The sequence below is a fragment of the Capra hircus genome, chromosome 20 (genome assembly GCF_001704415.2).
Source record: "Capra hircus breed San Clemente chromosome 20, ASM170441v1, whole genome shotgun sequence".
Classification (NCBI taxonomy): Eukaryota; Metazoa; Chordata; class Mammalia; order Artiodactyla; family Bovidae; genus Capra; species Capra hircus.
This window is the reverse complement of record NC_030827.1, coordinates 30,552,858-30,572,642: the sequence shown is the minus strand read 5'-3', so window position 1 is coordinate 30,572,642 and position 19,785 is coordinate 30,552,858. Positions and strand designations below refer to the sequence as shown.

The 19,785-nt window shown below is 36.0% G+C and overlaps 1 protein-coding gene across 1 annotated transcript in view; it reads right to left on the bottom strand.

Annotated features, from left to right (window-relative positions):
• Nucleotides 4,076–19,785, bottom strand: part of FGF10 (fibroblast growth factor 10) — a 97,875-nt gene continuing 82,165 nt past the window's right edge. Inside the window, exons 2-3 of the mRNA XM_005694730.3 lie at nucleotides 11,266–11,369; nucleotides 4,076–6,998 (exon numbers count right to left, since the gene is read on the bottom strand). Of these exons, the coding sequence (XP_005694787.1) occupies nucleotides 6,801–6,998; nucleotides 11,266–11,369 (302 nt within the window). The 3' untranslated portion in view covers nucleotides 4,076–6,800. The remainder of the gene's footprint in view (nucleotides 6,999–11,265; nucleotides 11,370–19,785) is intronic.

The window sequence follows — 19,785 nt, the reverse complement described above, 5'->3', positions numbered from 1 at the left end:
GTAGGATGCGGAGGAAGGATGGCAGATACTGACTTTAAAATACTAGTATTTAAAAAATAATAATAATACTTATTTTCATTTGTTTTCTTTAAGACAGTAAGCTTGCATTGTAAAATGCATTTTATTTCAAATTTTCAATTTATCAGAAAAGCAAGTAAGATGTTTGAATATTTATTTGCAATAAGATTTGTCAGTGTTTCTCTTTCATTTTTCCTAGTTGGAAATCTCCCAAATAAACAGACATTTTTATATCATTTTTATAGATATTGGCTAAATATCATTGTCTAACATATTTATTGATCATGTCTCTGAAAAAAAAAAAAAAGGTGGTTGAAAAGTCTAGTGTTTTGGAGAAGGAAATGGCAACCTACTCCAGTACTCTTGCCTGGAAAATCCCATGGAGGGAGAAGCCTGGTAGGCTACAGTCCATGGGGTTGCAAAGAGTCAGACACAGCTGAGTGACTTCACTTTCACCTTTTATTCACTTAAAGGGTAATTTTTACTGCTTTTGTCCTTCAGTTTTTTAATTTAAATTTAAAAATAAAGATACTTGACTAAAAAAAAAGTCTACTGTTTAAATACCAGATGTTAAAATATTTATGATGTTGAGTTGATAAGTGACCCCTAACCTAAATGCCTCCTGTAGCCATAAAAAATAGTCTTTTTTGATTTATAACATCTTATGAAATACTGATTTTAATTTTCTGTTCCTTGAAAGACCTCTCCATGAATATTTTCATTGTCAGCATCTTAAATTGACCCAGAAATGATCATTAAATAATTTCAAAAATTGTAAGATTATCTGTGCATTTATGATGTGTATAAGGTAATTAAAACTAAACTTTAGGAGGGTTAAGACCATACCGTGGTTGGTTATTCTACAACTAGGGTCACTGCTTAAGTTGTACAAAGGCATATGTTCAATTTACAGTTGTAATGAAGAACATGGGATGTTTTGATTCTTCATTTGCTGTTCTCCTCTCTAGAGGATACAGTTGCCTATATTAAATAATGAACACAGGCTCTTTTGTGGAGTACAATAAAAATGTGTAAGATAATACAGGCCACATGCATAGACGGTTGGTATAAGGCTTTTCTCTTTGTGTATGAAATTGTTGCTCTTATCATAGAACAGCCACTATCATGGAACAGCCACATGGAAATATTCAGTATTAGGCACTTAGGAATGAGACCAGCTCCTCTGATCTCATTAGTTTGATCATGATTATTCCATTTTAATGTGGTGTTTGTAAAGGTGTTTCCAGTAGATTGTGCACTTGCAAGTGCATTTTGTGTTTTATTATTTTCTAATTAGCAACAGAAAAGAGAAATTCATGTTATAAAGCTTTCTTTTCTCTTATATTGAATATACATAAAGCCTAATGAGAGATATAGAGAAGGTTTTTACTTTTGTCCTTTTTTATTCTACAATTTTTGAAAATTGAATGACATTTGAGTTTCAGATTTTCCTCTTCACATTGATATATTTGAAAATACTAGTACGTACTCTTGGGATAAATATAAAGAAATATTTATAATGTCATGTTGTTGTAATATAGACTGATACTTAGTATGAGAGCTATGTTTTGACTTAGTGCAAACTTGCAAAAGTGAAAGAGGAGAGTGAAAAAGTTGGCTTAAAGCTCAACATTCAGAAAACGAAGATCATGGCATCTGGTCTCATTACTTCATGGGAAATAGATGGGGAAACAGTGGAAACAGGGTCAGACTTTATTTTTCTGGGCTCCAAAATCACTGCAGATGGTGATTGCAGCCATGAAATTAAAAGAGGCTTACTCCTTGGAAGAAAAGTTATGACCAACCTAGGTAGCATATTGAAAAGCAGAGACATTACTTTGCCAACAAAGGTCTTTCTAGTCAAGGCTATGGTTTTCCCAGTGGTCATGTATGGATGTGAGAGTTGGACTGTGAAGAATGCTGGGTGCTGAAGAATTGATACTTTTGAAGTGTGTTGTTGGGGAAGACTGAGAGTCCCTTGGACTGCAAGGAGTTCCAACCAGTGCATTCTGAAGATCAGCCCTGGGTGTTCCTTGGAAGGAATGATGCTAACACTGAAACTCCAGTACTTTGGCCACCTCATGCAAAGAGTTGACTCATTGGGAAAGACTCTGATGCTGGAAGGGATTCGGGACAGGAGGAGAAGGGGATGACAGAGGATGAGATGGCTGGATGGCATCACCAACTCAATGGACTTGAGTTTGAGTGAATTCCAGGAGTTGGTGATGGACAGGGAGGCCTGGCGTCCTGCGATTCATGGGGTTGCAAAGAGTCGGACACGACTGAGTGACTAAACTGAACTGAACTGAACTGAAACTTGCGTTTATCTCAGTAACCAGTTGCAGAATTATGGTGAGCATGCCTGAATTCAGGACCCTATTCTTGGCTTTGATACCAAAAAAAAAAAAAAGAAAGAAAGAAAGAATGTTATTTCTCTCTTTAAAAAAATGCCTTTAAAAATCTTGAGATCTCTCTTTTTTTGAAGGAAAGGATGAAGCCTAGTTAGCCTTAGCAAATAATGCAAGATTAAGTCAGTAGTCTCATTTAGATAGATGACAGGGATGCCTGCAGGGCATGCTGCGATTCATGGGGTCGCAAAAAGTCGGACATTACTGAGCGACTGAACTGAACTAGCTAAGAATTGTTTCTTATTTTGTATATGCCCAGCACCACCCTCTTTTGGTACATCGTTTTTCGCCAGTTCCAGTAGAATGGGCTGCCAAAATCCATACCATGGAACTGTGGGACACGTGACTAAAGCTTGATCAATCATAGTGCCCATATGCTTTGTCCTACTGATTGCTCTAAAGGTTAGTACCTCACCCAAACTTGGCATACCTTGGATGCTCCCATTTTGGAATCCCGAGAAAAAGAGATTTGGGATTTGGGGCCTTTACAATTAGAAAGCCATAAAATGGATACAGGCAGTAGTCAAGCAAATAAAGCCAATCAGAGGTAAGAGGAAATGAGTGCCTAGGAGGAAGAGGACTTTAGTTGCTTCATCTCTCAGTTCTGGCAGAACAAAATTGCCCTTTTGTTTCCAGTATCTTTCCAAAATACCCCCGTTTCCTCCTTAAATCTTACTTTAAGTTAAAAAGAGTCTTGTCTAATGAAACTGACAAGAATCCTTAATCAACAGGACACTTGTTCTCATGTAACTGTGTTACTACTTCTAATACTCTAGGTATCTCCTCTTAAAATATTTCATGACTTCTACAAATAACTTTATTTAAACAAAGCTTAGATAAGCTAAAATCTTTGCTGATAAGGCAAAGGGAATTTTAATTTTTGTTGAATGATCATAAAACCTGAATTAGGAAACATCCAAATTATAAACTGTGTATATTAGTGATGATATATTTAAATGGTGTCCATAACCTTGCTTGGAGCTTCTTTCAAATGGTAAAGAATTTGCCTGCAATGTGGGAGATCAGGGTTCAATTCCCAGATCAGAAGGATATCCTGAAAAAGAGAAAGGCAACCCACTCCAGTATTCTTGCCAGGAGAATTTCATGGACAGAGGAGTCTGGTGGGCTACAGTCCATGGAGTCACAAAAAGTCACACAACTGAGAGACTAACACACACGCGGCATGCGTGCACACACACATACAACCTTGCTTGGATCCTGGCCCCAACTTGCAATATTATGTATTTTTTTCTCTCTACTTTTCAAATCAAACTCATTGGCTTACTCCATCCCCTTGAAATCAGATTTTGCAGGCTCCTGGCTTTCCTCCAAAAGTCTTTCATTGTTTCACAAGCCATCCTTGTTTTCAATTCATCCTTCTTTATCCACTGTGTAAACTAGGTGGACCTGAATACTTAGAAAAAATCGAAAAGCATTTGGTTGTTATTAGAGTAAGGATAGCTGACTCACACATGTAAAGCATTAAAGAAACCTTACAAATGTTTAAGTGACTTTTTTTTCTGTTGTTGTTTGGGGCTGTGGGGCATTTAACCACATCCTGCCAAGCACACAACACGTGAGCGTCTCTCTTAATTACCAGGTATAGTTTTAGGCTAATAAAACAAACAAGGACAATATTTTTATTTTCTTTACCCAGTATTTTTATTGATTTATTTAAATGTAACATACTATACACTGTTCAGCCTTTTGGGAGGTAGGAGGAGGGAGGGAATCTATATCTTTATGAGGAGTCTCCTTGAAATCAACACTCAGATGGATACACATTTGTGGCTGATGCACCTTGACATTGTAGTCAGGGCTCACACTTCCTACAGAGGCAGAACTACCAACCTCATGATTAAAAAAAAAAAAAAAATTCAGGACTGGAGCCGCTTTTCCTTCAGTAGCACAATCCAGCTGCAAGGGGACCAGAATTCTATCTCCACATCAAGCAAATATGCCATTTTAAATGCAGGAGAATCTCACTACTCTTTACCAAACTGTTTCTATCTTTTTTTCTGTCCATGTGTTTATTCTGGGGGTGAGACAGGGGAGAGGTATAGGAGATGTTTTCTATTTTTGGCTTCTGCAAGCTTTGATATATTTTGCTAGAAGCTGTTTTAGTGTTTTGAGTACTAAGATGATGACTGTTTACACATAGTCTCTTGGTAATCTAAATGGCTATGTGAAATACGAATCCAGTTTGTGCCCTATTTGCTGTTACCATGGTCATCTAATACTATATTTGTCTCACCAAACATTTAATTTTGGTTGCGGGTGGTCCATGTTCATGTGTCAGGTGCAATTATTATTTTAAAATAAAACAACAAAGATAATCTAGTTCTCATAGGAATGCATTACAGTATAGCTTTCAGACTCAGTTACCAATTAAATTTTAACACACAGATTCCAACCACAAAATTAAACATTTTTAGAATCCCATTTGTCAAAAAGCAAGTTGGAAGCCAAGTACCATAAAATGCAAGTTTATCATAAGCCAAAACATTCTGCCTCAAATGCATTTCCTTTGAAATCCCAACTTGTTTAAGGAATGAAAAAAATATGATCTTTAATGGAATTACTTTATGGGAAAGTTTCTTAATAAAGCTAATTTTTCAATAACAGATTAACTGGAAGTGTTGGTTAAGCATCGACACAATTAAGTTATTAGAGAAGATGATAAAACACCAGACTTTCTAGAGCTTAAACTTTAGTAAAAAGACACATTTAGTAAGTCTTTCCTTTGTACCAAAATACTGTGTCAAATAATAAAAATAAACAGACCTTTTCAAAACAAGAAATATTAAGATAAAACTGCAGTATCAGTATAATCTTATAGTTATCACTTAAAGTATTTAGAACAGATAGTATTTTTCTACACTTTTAAAAATCACTACAGACACTGCAAATAAGGTTTAAGTATTTATTTAGTGGAATACAATGTGATGATGACTGGTATGCTTTTCTGTACTGTTTTCTATACCTGCTCTAACAAAATGAATTTCAATAAGGTTACATTATGGAACCTTCCAAAGCTCTTAAAATTTACAGAAAATAAGTTTTATTTGGTTTTGCAAAGACTAGATCATACCATTTGAACAAATTTCAGCATATAGTTACACATATACCAGGATATATTTGCTCAGTTTAAGCCCCTGTGGGGGAGGGGGGTTGCACTTCATACCAAATTCCTTGATAGTTCCTGTGGGGGAGATACACTATGTGAGACTTGCAAAGTGTTCTTATATAGGCAGACAGCCTCTTCATCATTTACCACTGGGACATATGGCAAAAAATCATTAGTAAGTAATGAGCCTATGCTACTAAAACATATTTGACAATTAATTTTCTTTCTTTTACTGTACTTTTGGAGGCCCACTGATTTATTAAAAGAGAAGAATTTGGTTTTTTGGTCTATTGCTTAGGAAAGGAAGCCTTAGGAGTGAGGTACGTTTTAAAATGATGGCAAATATCTCTCACTCAGGCCATGTCGTAGTATTGTCATGTTTATTGTGGATGGTTCTTACGGCAGAAGTGCAGATGAATTCAACAGACAGCGCATGGGGCACTCACACTCTTTCCCCAATTTTATTTCCTATTCTTGAAGTGTTTGCCAAGTTTTAAAAACACTTTGTCATGAATATGCATGTGGTGTGCTAAAGAAATAGAAAAGGTAAAACAGAGAGCAGCTGCTGAGGATACTCTTTAAAACCCCAAAAGATATTTAACATCCTATTAAATAAATAACTTAGAAGGAAATAGAAAAGGATGAAGGCAGAATGCACAAGCATACCATTACTATTTGTTTGGTTAGAACAGTTTTACACTACCATGTTTATATTTTTTTAATCCTATCTGATTCTTCCATGACGTCACACACAAAGCTCCTTTGGTTGTGCATATGATATGACCCAAGTGCTTTCCAGTAAATGCTTGCATGTCTTACTGCTCATTGAATCATTAGGCTTGAATGAGCAATGAAAGTCTTTGAAATGAGTTCGTATTCCATAAATAACTTTCCCAAAGATCATTCAACAGATTGTTCCTTGTCCTTTAAGTTCTATCTCAGAGGATAAAAACAAAAACATAAACAAAAACTTAACCCCTAAACTCAGCCACAATATTGTTCACTTGGGAATAAATTCCATCCATTTGATCTGTTTATATTGTGATCACAAGGCAGGACACAGAACTAATTAAGAGAACATCATATGTCAGTAGAGAGTACAAAAACCTTCAAAGGCCTCCTTTCTTTCAAGCAAGCAGACATTTGCAGTGTGTCTTTGCCTTGTGAAGTACTGTCTTCATAAAGAATATCAACTATGCCTCATAAAGAGCCTTTGGTTATACTGCATCTGCAAACACTGCCTTCTTCTATGAGTGTACCACCATTGGAAGAAAATGAGCTGAGGTGTTTTTCCTTCGTGTTTTCTGTCCTCTTCTAGGAGCTCCTTTTCCATTCAATGCCACATACATTTGCCTCCCATTGTGCTGCCAGTTAAAAGATGCATAGGTATTGTATCCGTTTTCCTCTATCCTCTCCTTCAGCTTACAGTCATTATTAAATTCTTTCTGTAAGGGAAAAAGAAAATCTTTTATTTCTGTGGCGATGACACTTGGTTCCATTTTACACAAACCATCCAGAAAACTCCACTTTCTGGGTTTTATTTGCTTTTGTCATCTGTACATAAGTTGTGTGCTTATACAAAACATCAACAACAGAAGAGTAAAACAAAAGGACAAAACATTCTACATTAGAAGGCACATGATTTACTTTAATTGATCATCATAACCACATTTGGGGCCCTTTTAAGGAGCTGATGTGCTTTGAGTATGACATGTTTAAGTGCCTAGAATGAGTATTAAGAAACAAGCATTCTAGTAACAATGTTTATGATGAATGAATAATAAAGAATGCTATTATCATCCTTTTTTTTTTCAGAGTAATAATTGAGGTTCCATGGGAAAAACGGAATTACAGGGAAAAGGTGGGCTTATCAAGTTTTCAAATTTTATTTACCTATAAATCCACAATAAATATACATACATTGCTAAGAAAGCAGATCTTAAAACCACAATAGCTCTAGATAAACAAGAGACCCTGGGAGTGGGGGATATCCTTTTCTTTTCCAAATACCAGATTTCTCAATTTTGTAAATTATTCACAATTTTCCATAACTTGGAATTTTGACCAATTTTATTCTGAGGTTTAGGAATAGTTGAACAGTAGGACATGAGACAACCTTGCTTTATGAATTCCTGTGTCAGAGAAACTACAAATCTGGTAACTAGAACAGCTTATATAGTATAAGTCTGAAGACTTGAACCCTGAGAAATTCCACTTTGGAATTTGGCTTCATTTCAAATGGCAAAGTTTTTTTAAGGGGATCTTTTGTGACAAAGATTGATATCTCATTCATTTTAGAAATCTGGATTGCAGAAATCCAGATTTTCTCTCAGGAGGGAATAGCAAAAAGGAGAAACCTTACTAATTTCAAAACTCTGACTTTAGAAATATTCCTTTTCCTTTATACCCAATCTAAAGCAGTTAAAAACGAACTGGGGCTTTTTTCCTTCTGGATCTATCTTCTCTATGGAAACCAAGGGCATCTATATCTATATATATATGGAGACTATAGGCATCTTTCAGTTGAAACCTCTACTGCAGTTCAGTATTTCTCACTTCAGGACTTTTGGAAATTTTGACTATGTGTATATTTAAATAATTCAAGTTTTCTGTAGAGTAGATCCTAATTTTGAACATCATCAGAACCATAATGAGTAGGTATAGTTTAATGTTATCAGCTTAAGCTTTGTTTTCTGGAATCTATCCTCTATGCTTCTCCTCTATAAAGAATATTTAAATGTAATGTTCAAGTGATGACTTATTTGGCTGAAAGTAAGAAGAAAAGGTAAATTGTTAAAGGTAATGATTTTAACATAACAAAATATTATGCATTAGAGATGATCTGAATTCTTAATTTGAGTTTGTTTTTTCTCTCAATTCATCCTAGTCTGTCTGAAACTATATGGATTTAAAAGCAAAGAGGATTTTTTACATGAGCAATTATAATTTTTCAATAAAGAAGGTATAGTTAGAGACTATGGAAGAATTTATATTTGAAATGGAGCTATATATAAAAAAAGTATGAAGGGATGCTAAATTTATTTTTCCTTAAAAATTAATTTATTGAGAAATGTTTCTGAAAGTGAATTATACTTGTATCAGACTCCTCATCTCTGGTGTTTAGACCACTGAATATTTAGACCATTGGTTAAATTGTTCTATCAGAATCTCTGGAGCAGACCTAGGAATCTATAGTTGTTTACAGCATTTAGGTAAATAATAAATATTAAAGGTTTTTTAAAAAATCTAGGCTAAAGCAAGATCTCAAAAGTAGAGTTTTGATAGTTTAAAAAAAGATTTTTAGATTTTCTCAGGATTACCTGGGAAATTTCTTCAGTTTTTAAACCATGCCCTATAAGCACTTATTCTATATAATTCAGTTTTATAAACTATTAGTATTTACTTAAGTCCATCAGTCAGGAGAAAACTTGATATGCAATATAATATAATAGACACATTGATCAGAAGGCAAATAATGAAAATATAAGGGAGATATATGTTTCCCAAAAGGGAATCAAGGAAAGTATTTAAGAGAATAGAATTTATAGAGTTGGTTTAATCAATCACTTTGGGCTTTTACCAAATTGCTGTTTTCAAGAAGGCTATGGAATCAGTGGAAATTGTCTGGAAAAAATACAGAGGGATTACAAGAGTTGTTACCTGATGAAAAGTGAAAATGAAAATTAGTTGCTCAGTCATGTCTGACTCTTTGCAACCTTAGGGACTGTCGCCTGCCAGGCTCTTCTGTCCATACAGAATTATATAGAACATGTACTCATGAATAATTTTGGTAGCTCCTAGTCCTAGTCTACCCTGAATAAGACATTGAATTTTAGTAGATTTTTAATTTAGTTTTGAAAAAGCATACTTTTTTACTCTTCTTAGTGGTAATGCAAAATAGAAACAAACAGTGCACAGTGGTTCGAGAAAGAGCTCATTTCTGAGACAGGCTAAAAGTGGAGTGTATTAGCTATGATGAGTTAAACTACTTGGAGAGGTAGTTAGGTTTATGCATTGTACTATCTGTTTATTGTACGGTTCCAAGTGCTGAAAAAATCATGTGGGACAAGGCAAACCTTCTCCTTTCAAATTTCACAATCTACTCTGAGAAGACAGTCAACAACAAGCACATTATTGAGAGAACTATCTGATAAATGCCATTGGAGATCATTAAAATGGTATGATGTGATAGAAAGCAACTGGGCATCTACGTTAGAAGTAGAGAATGAAATAAGTCACAGGCCTTAGAGCTCAAGAAGAGGCATAGACTCAGGGCATGAGCTGTGTTGGAACAGAAGAAAAAGTGGGGGAATGGAAGGAAAAGTATTAAATATTTTTAGGACATTTTACAGTTATCCATTTTTCCTTGATGTCACTTTTTAAAAGAAGCATACTTTATCAATTAAAAATCATTTTAATCTTTTATTGTAATTAAAAATTTTACACTTGCTCTCAATCTAAATTTTTATGAGGTTTTACTTTAAAGCATTGGTTTTGACTGTGTATTAGTATGTCTTCAAAGAATATACACCTGGACCTCTTGCTCAGTAATTCTGATATATATAGTAGATTAAGGAGGGAAGGGACCTCTACAGGTTTATTGAAAAGAAAAACAAGAATATCTCCGAAGTGGTTATGCTCTGAACCCCCAAATGGAGCCTCATTTTTAAATGGTCCATTAGTTTTCTAGGTTCAGTAGCAGAGCTACAGACAATGAAAAACTTTAACTAAAATTTTTCTGACCCATTCACCCACAGAGCATTTACTCTAATCAAAGAAACTGACCCAAAATATGCCTGATTCTCCAATTATAAGTGGGTTTTACAGGAATGAAATACAAAGCTATTGTATATCCAGACCAATGACAGGACCAATTTCCAGTGATTCTCAAATTGGGGGTACCAATCAGTAAAACCTGGAAACTTGTTAGAAATGCAAAGTCTTAGAGACTTAACTGAATCAGAAAATCTGGGAATGTGTTTTAACAAATTCACCAGGTGATTCTGACACTCAAGTTTGAGAGCTGCTGGCCCTAGGCAGGCACTGCAGTCATCCTTATACTAATCAACAAAATAAGTTTATTTACACATTTTAAAGTAATATTCCCTGATACTTGCTATGGACCACAGGGGTGTATGTACCCAAAGCACTGGCTGGGTAACAGCTCCATCAGTGAATTAATAATTATTGTTCAGATAAATAAAATTCTGAAGTCAACTGAACAGCACAGAAAATTATGAATTTCTTGACTTGTCTCTCCATTTCAGATTTTAACAGAATACAAAACACTTATGCCCCTGTTTTATCTCTTGCTATAACACACAAACATACATAGCATGTGGTTTTCTGCTCAATCCAAGATCTTTATTTTCAATGATTCTTCAAGTTGTCTGCAGCAACCATGGCAATTTGGCCAAATGCTTCCGTGAGAGTCTGACTGGTTAGCTCAGAACATTCAGAATATTAGCATTCAAAACTTTGACTGATTTGAGTGCCAGCCTGTGTGGTAGACTAATGAGTGAACAACAGAGGGGATTATAGAGTTGGAAGAGCTGCCTTGCCAGCCCTTGAAACTCTTGGTGACCAGCCCTTTGTGGTTCTATTTACTAGCAACAGAATGATAACAAAGCTATTTAATGTCTAGGGAAACATTGCAAAACTATGGTAATAATTTACTGAACTGGATTTTTCAATTAAAAGCAGAATACTTACCGAGCCATAGAGTTTCCCCTTCTTGTTCATGGCTAAATAATAGTTGCTGTTAATAGCTTTCACAGCAACAACTCCGATTTCCACTGAAGTTATCTCCAGGATACCTAAAACATACAATTTAAAAAGGCTGAACTTAAAGAGTCACATATACTTAATTGAAAGAAATAAAGGTCAGAAGAAGCTATTGTTCATTTTTAATGGTTCCAAAATCAAAAAGATGGGGGGAGGGGCAGGAAACACACCTTTTTCACTGTGCCTAAAAACACAGTCACTATATGGGAAAAAAAAAAAAATAGTCTAAATGAATTCCCCTGCATTTTACTCTGAGCATATAGGGGAAAATATTGTTTCAATTAAAATACTTCCTTTGCTAACTCTGCATTTTCAACCCTATAAATATTGAAACAACTCTACTCATCTTAGCCTAGATTTCACAAAAAAATTATCAGAGCACACATCTGTACTATGGTATTAAACTAAATCTATAACATATGTCAATAATATGTCAGATTTACTTCAATCTGTAAAAACACTGGTAAACTATTTCTTCTTTGTAGGACTCAGATAAACTAAATCTCTTGGCTGTATTTAACTGATAAATTTATTTTTCACAAATGTGTTGACATTCTAAAATACAGAGAGACTAATCCCAATGTCCACATTGTCTTTAAAATAGCAGAATTAGTAGTCTGGGTTGGGAGAGAATCCATCAGTACTTTTGAAAGATTTAGTTTCTTTTTTTCTTAGAAAGAATGAAAAACTAAGGGAACTGGGAACTGATAGATAAGAGATCTTTTCTCCTAATACACAAGTTTTGGTTAGTGCATCTAAAGATAATTTCCTCTGAAAAGCTGGCAGGTAAACTATCTACTTAAAATGCCGCACTAGCTTAGGCAAAGAGACCCCAGGTACTATACCTGCTTCTTATTTTTGAACTCTTGGGAAAGCTGTCTCAGGGAAGAGAAGTACACTGCGATTAGCAAAGGCCTCTGAATCCAGACGGCATTTGAAAGCTGGCTTTGCACTTAGTGAATGGCCACAGGAGAAGTCACTGAACTGCCTGTGTCTCAATTCCACTTGTAAAATGAGCAGCATATTAGTCCCGCCTTTCTAGTTTTATGAGGATTAAATGAGAGTACATATAAAACAATTAGAAATTGCCTAGAGCTCAGTGCTTTCTTAATTATTATGATAGGAAAGTTTTCCTCTAACAGTCACAGAGTTTGCAACTTCTTCTTCAACAGGCTAGGTAAATCCTGAATAAGACACACAAATTCCCACTGGCTTAGCCTATAAAATCATAAAGCTGATATGTTAGCATTTATCCTGTACTTCCTATCATTAGAAACACCATCCTAAATGTGGTCAGCATATTGTGTGCTTATACTTTTCCCCAAAACAAAAAATGTCCTTTAGACACGGACACCTGTTTTTCTTTCTTCATATGCTGACAAGCCATGTTATGGCCAGTAGAAGGGCTTTCATGCCCCAGAGCAAAGCTGACATCACTAGAGAGACTTGCGCCAGACTACATGCCGTAGACCATTCTGTTCTTATATCCTATAGGAAGCCTGTGACCTAACACAGCACACCTCCTTATTAATAGAGCAAGACAGATTTCTTTTCGCAAGCTCAAACAAGGAAAGAGTGTGAAGAGTGAGGGAGACACTATCTGTACTTTTGTTCTGTTTTGCTTTATTGAAGTGTAGTTGATTTTACAATGTCACATTATTTTCAAGTATTCAGCAAAGCAATTCATATAAATATGGTGTTGCAAAGAGTCAGATACGACTTAGCAACTGAACAACAACAATATATATGCATATATATGTGTGTGTGTGTGTGTGTGTGTGTGTGTGTGTGTTTCAGATTCTTTTCCATTATAGGTTATTTTGGGCTTCCCTAGTAGCTCAGACAGTAAAGAATCTGCCTGCAATGCAGGAGACGCGGGTTTGGGAAGATCCCCTGGAGAAGGAAATAACTACACATGTACATGTGTGTTTTTCAGTTTCTTTTCCATTATAGGTTATTACAAGATATTAAATCAGTATCTGTATTTTTGATATCCCATTCCTTATGCTAGTAGTTGTCCTCAAGGGACAAACACATACATTTATTTGCACATGTTAAAAAGTACTTTTTTTTACTTTATTTCTTTAATTTTCATAATGGTCGTCTAAGAGGTTGGATTATTCTCAATTACAGATGAAAAACTGGATGATGATACTGAAGTTTTATAACTTACACACAAGGTGAGAAAGTGACATAGGTCAGTTATGAGGGACCCAATACCTATGTCCTCTCACTTTCAGATTGTTTTTGTCTCTGCCTCTGACTGTGTTGCCTCTCCATCAGATTTCTTGCTTCTTTCCTGTTTCCACAAGGGAATTCTGCTGGAAAAACAACTGACAAAATGACTCGTCAAGATAACAGTCTTTAACAACTTAATAATGTGCTTTTCCTCCCAATGATTTGGCATGCCATGGACGATGATGTCTGAGTCTCAGGGAAGGAAATCTAATATGCTTTATTTATGTCACAAGCAGAGGATATAGAACAAGGCAATGATAGGAATCTGGGACAAATATTTAGGCTGCTATTTGTTTTACCTGCCAAAAAAGGCAAGTAAGTACTATCAGTAAATTACATGATAAGCCCTTTGTTGGCTTTTTAACTGGAAATTGTTAGAATGAAAAAGGTTGATTTCAGCAAAGAATTAAAGTTTTTAAATGAGAACAAGTAGAATTAAGCTCTAGTAACAGACTGAGTTGGCAGAAGCAAAAATGTTCTCGTGAAATAAATATTGGCAAATCCTTGACTGATTATTTCTGAGAGTGCACTGCACATGGTAGATTGTATTTATGCTCAGAAACTCTTGGGTTTCTTTCTGTTTTGCACAAAATAGGAACACAATATTCAAAGAATTCATCAATCAGTTAACCTTTTTTCTTACTCTATAATCAGTTAGGGCGAGCTTGAAAAGCTTCAGTATGCTTCAAAATACAAAGAGGAAGACCTGGATGATTTAAGTTCTTTTGAGTTCTGAAAATAAACTTTTGGATATATCATATATCAGTAAGTCAGAATTCGATAATTTTGTGGGTAAAGGACAGTTCAGTTCAGTTCAGTTGCTCAGTTGTGTTCAACACTTTGTGACCCCATGGACTGCAGCACACCAAGCTTCCCTGTCCATCATCAATTCCCAGCACAAACTCATGTCTATTGAGTCGGTGATGCCATCCAATCATCTCATCCTCTGTCGTCCCCTTCTCCTCCCACCTTCAAACTCTCCCAGCATCAGGGTCTTTTCAAACAAGTCAGTTCTTCGCATCAGGTGGCCAAAGTATTGGAGCTTCAGCTTCAGCATCAGTCCTTCCAATGAATATTCAAGACTGATCTCCTTTAGGATGGACTGGTTGGATCTCCTTGCAGTCCAAAGGACTCTCAAGAGTCTTCTCCAACACCACAGCTCAAAAGCATTAATTCTTCGGCACTCAGCTTTCTTTATAGTCCTACTTTCACATCCATACATGACCACTGGAAAAACCATAGCTTTGACTAGAAGGACCTTTGTTGGCAAAGTAATGTCTCTGCTTTTTAATATGCTGTCTAGGTTGATCATTACTTTTCTTCCAAGGAGCAAACATATTTTAATTTCATGGCTGCAGTCACCATCTGCAGTAAATCTGGAGTCCCAGAAAATAAAGTCTGTCATTGTTTCCCCATCTATTTGCCATGAAGTGATGGGACTAGATGCCATGATCTTAGTTTTGTGAATGTTGAGCTTTAAGTCAACTTTTTCACTCTCTTTCACTTTCATCAAGAGGCTCTTTAGCTCTTCTTCACTTTCTGCCATAAGGGTGATGTCATCTGCATATCTAGGTTATTGATATTTCTCCAAGCAATCTTGATTCCAGCTTGTGCTTAAAGGACAATGACTCGTTATGAATTTCTTTGAATGTGCAAGGGACTTTCTAAACTTTCAAGTCTAAAGGACTTGTTATTTTTTAAGAAAGAATCTCTCCCATGTTCTCTGTTCTTTGTTAAGGATGATCAAGTTTGCCTACAAAATATTTTTGGAAAGTATGTTTCAGAGTTGTTGCATTAATAACTTTTTCTACAGGTATATGTTTTAATGCAAAATTGAATGCCAATTCAACAGCCTCCTAGGGGAAAGTGAGAAACAGGCAGGAAGCTGTAAGAAGTAAGGGTGGGGAGTTGTCAGAGTCAAGGTATCAACCATCTTCTACTGACTCTAAGGATTCTGGCAAATAGGAAATATTTTATCTAAAAATATGTAACAGTTTAAAGAACATATTCAGTTCAGTTCAGTCGCTCAGTCGTGTCCGAGTCTTTGCAACCCCATGAATCGCAGCACGCCAGGCCTCCCTGTCCATCACCAACTCCCGGAGTTCACCCAGACTCACATCCTTCGAGTCAGTGATGCCATCCAGCCATCTCATCCTCTGTTGTTCCCTTCTCCACCTGCCCCCAATCCCTCCCAGCATCAGAGTCTTTTCCAATGAGTCAACTCTTCTCATGAGGTGGCCAAAGTACTGGAATTTCAGCTTTAGCATCATTCCTTCCAAAGAAATCCCAGGGCTGATCTCCCTCAGAATGGACTGGTTGGATCTCCTTGCAGTCCAAGGGACTCTCAACAGTCTTCTCCAACACCACAGTTCAAAAGCATCAATAGAAAAAGCTAATTTTAAAGCAAAAATTCCTTCAAGTAAATAATAGCAACATATGGTTTATTTTGAGTGATATGTGAAATCTTAATCAAGTTTGATAATCTAAGAAGAGTTATTGTGACAAAAATATTAGCTCCTATTAATTGGCAAATTCTACCTAATGGTGCAGCATCACTGTAGTAATGGGGAGGACTTTGAAAACTGATGAACTCCAAATGGAAATAATCTGGACATCATAATTTTCATGTAAATCAGGTTTTTTTTTTTTTAACTTTAGGGCAAGAGTTATATTTTGATGAATCACTGAGTTGTCAGTCTCAGGATGCAGCCAATCCAAAACATTATTCCCAGCTTCTGTCTCTCATCCATCTCCAGAAAAGAAGCATCTAACCTGTTTTTTCTCCAGCAATTACACTGGACCAAGACTACTCTTTTTGGTCCATGATAATACACAAGCTATTGGTCTAGATGGTAACTCTCTCCTTAAATAACTTTTCATGGGTATAACAGGAAAAGGAAAGTAAAAGTGATTTATTAATAACAGAATGGATATATACAAGGGGGCAGTGAAATGCAAAAAAATGGATGCAAAATCTGATTATCGTCTCCTGGCTAAACAGAGCTTGCATATATAAATCAATCCTGGAGATTATTTGAGTAAATTAACTCTGCTAGAATATTCAGTTCAGTTCAGTCTCTCAGTCCTGTCCGACTCTTTGCATCCCGTGGACTGTATCACACCAGGCTTCCCTGTCCATCACTAACTCCTGGAGCTTGCTCAGACTCATGTCCATTGAGTTGGTGATGCCATCCAACCATCTTATCCTCTGCTAGCAATGTACTAAGCACCCATGTGCAGGGCTTGTGAGAGCTGTCACTATGGAGGATGAAAAGGCAGATGAGACACAATCTTGACCTGCAAGGAGTTTTAAAACTGGTTAGGATAAGATAGGAAAAATTTAAGTAATTACAACACAAAGTACATATGTTAAGTGCTCTATTAGAGATAAAATATGCTGCCATGGTTTTTAGTAAAGAAGTCATCCTGAAGAAGATGGTTGGTATTTGAAATGAATCTTTCAAGGGGTAGGATTTTAATAGGTGGGAACTGAGAAGTTGAGGGGAATATTTTAGGGGGAGAAAAGTGAATGAGTGATGAAAGGCATGGAGGAGCGGAAAGAGCTCGGTGCGTACCTGAGCTGCTGTGGGGTCTCCCCACTGATTGCACTTTGTGGGGGACACTCAGTACATGTAAGGGTTCTGCTTGAGTAGAAGTGATGCTCTCCTGGATGAGGAATGGACTTTTCAAAATATGATTTGTGAAACATGGAAGCAGCTCAATAAATGTCAGAGACTTATAAATTCAGAATTAGTCATGTATAATTTTTTTCTAAACATTTTAACACAAAATAGATCATAATGCTGTATATGCAGTTTGATAGCTTTAGTCAGTGTGCTGAAACATGTCATGATTAGTATGTTACACAAATCCCATCCTCTCTAAACTGAATCTGTCTCTTTCTTTCCCATGAATTGTTCAGTGGCCCAGACAGATCTATTATATCCTACTACAGAAAAACCTATTGACCTCCTTGGCTTGTTATCACATTTATACTGCATATCTCTGAGATTATGGGCCGTACCCAATAGCATGGGCCTCAGCTTAACTGGCTTCAAATATGGTATTCAGTTTAGGATCACTCTGGGTCTATCTCCTTAACTGTGTATCTTACTCAAAGAATCATAGCAGTCATAGTGATCTTTTTTAAAAAAATTATTAGAAAAGTATATAGTTCATAATGTGTGTTCAATATGTATTTATTGAATGAACAAATAAATCATAAGTGGTTAGTCCAGTACTGGCTGAGTAGATAAAATCTGGATATGTATTAAATATATTTTTTGTTTGACAGTAATCTTTGTAAAATCTTGAGATGAATTAGTAATTCCATATCCAAATAAAATGAAAATAAAAGTTAGATGATGTGCCAAAATGTATGCTTCAAAGGAAAAGTTGGTGAATTATAAAATATAAACGTTTAATATTACTTTTAGGCAAATTATAACAAACTCAACAATAAAAGTTGTTATATCTATTTAGATACTTTTCTCCATATTCTAGCAAACACTTGATTATTAGATTTCAAAAGTATTTTAGACAAGCATACCATTTAGTCTGCACAAAGGGATTCACTTCCATATAGAATAATTTTCTTGATAACTAAAGTTTCTTTTATAACTTTATAAAAAAAAAAAACTTGGCCCCTATATCTTCATGTTCTATCATTTCCTTCTTCATATATGGAGATTGTGTGTGTGTGTGTGTGTGTGTGTATGCGTGCGTGCTCAGTCTTGTCTGATTCTTTGAGACCCCGTGGACTGTAGCCTGCCAGGCTCCTCTTCCATGAGATTCTCCAGGCAAGAATATTGGAGTGGGTTGCCATGCCCTTCTCCAGGGGATCTTTCTGACCCAGGGATTGAACCTGCATCTCTTATGTCTCCTGCATTGGCAGGCAGGTTCTTTAGCACTAGCGCCATGCCAGGCAGTGAACACTGGATAGATATTTACTGTCTGCTGAGTCTGAATGGTGCCAAGTTAACTAGTTTTTCAGAACTACATCTGTAGTTCTAAAACTTGAGCATTTGCACCAGAATCATTTGGAAGTCTTGTTTAAACACAGATGTTTTGGATTTTTTATTTGGTAGATCTGGGGTTGCTGCTGCTAAGTCACTTCAGTTGTGTCTGACTCCGTGCGACCCCAGAGACGGCAGCCCACCAGGCTCCTCCGTCCATGGGATTTTCCAGGCAAGAGTACTGGAGTGAGGTGCCATTGCCTTCTCCAAGATCGGGGGTAGGACCAGAAAATTTAAATTTCTAGCAATTTCCCAGGCAGTGCTGATTTTGCTGGTCCCAGGATCACACAGTGTTCACATTCAGAGACAGAGCAGGACTCTGATATATATATATATATATATATATATATATATATATATATATATATATATATATATATATATATATATATATATATATATATAAAGCACTGATAGAAACACATGCAGAGAAATAAAATTGCAAAATAATGGTAACAACTTAACATCAAAGCAAATTGTTAAAGAATGTGGAAAGAAGTACTGGGTTTTTCTTTTGCTTGTTTTTGATAGGTGTGGGATTCAATGTCTGCATAAGTGAGATAATGTGGATTTAGAGTTTACAAACAAATATAGTATACTGTTGTCTGTGGCCAGTTTTTTGACTTATAACAACATTATTAGCAGAATCTTTATTTTCTTCTCCTCAATAAGGGTATGGAATGCTGGTGGAAACTTAAGTGCCTTAAACTATTCCTAAAGAAGTATTTTATAGGCATTTTCATAGGGTAATTGTGTTGACATTGGACACTCTAAGAATTAAATGATTGTATTGTTCCCTTAAAATTGTGCTGATGGCCATGAAATTGTTACAGATCTGTAGGGATCCCCTTGATCTCCCACCCTCTAGAATAATCTCACTACCTTTAAAGGGATGATACCAGAGTGGGCTGCTCATTGATCTAAAGCTGGTCCACCTTGTCCTATTATAGACTCTGGCTGCCTTTTCAGCATAATGCAAAAGAGATATTTAGTTTCTCTATCAGCCACAGTTCTTTCAAATACCCTTGACATTCTTTTAGAATTGCAGACAGAAACAGGACCTACATTAGCAGAAAATCCTTACCACCCCTATGTAATATAATGAGATATACTTTTGCCAATTTGCTACAACACACAATGACCTTTTACATTCTCACCTGGTACTTCAAGTCAGAGGCTAAACTCTGACTAGCTT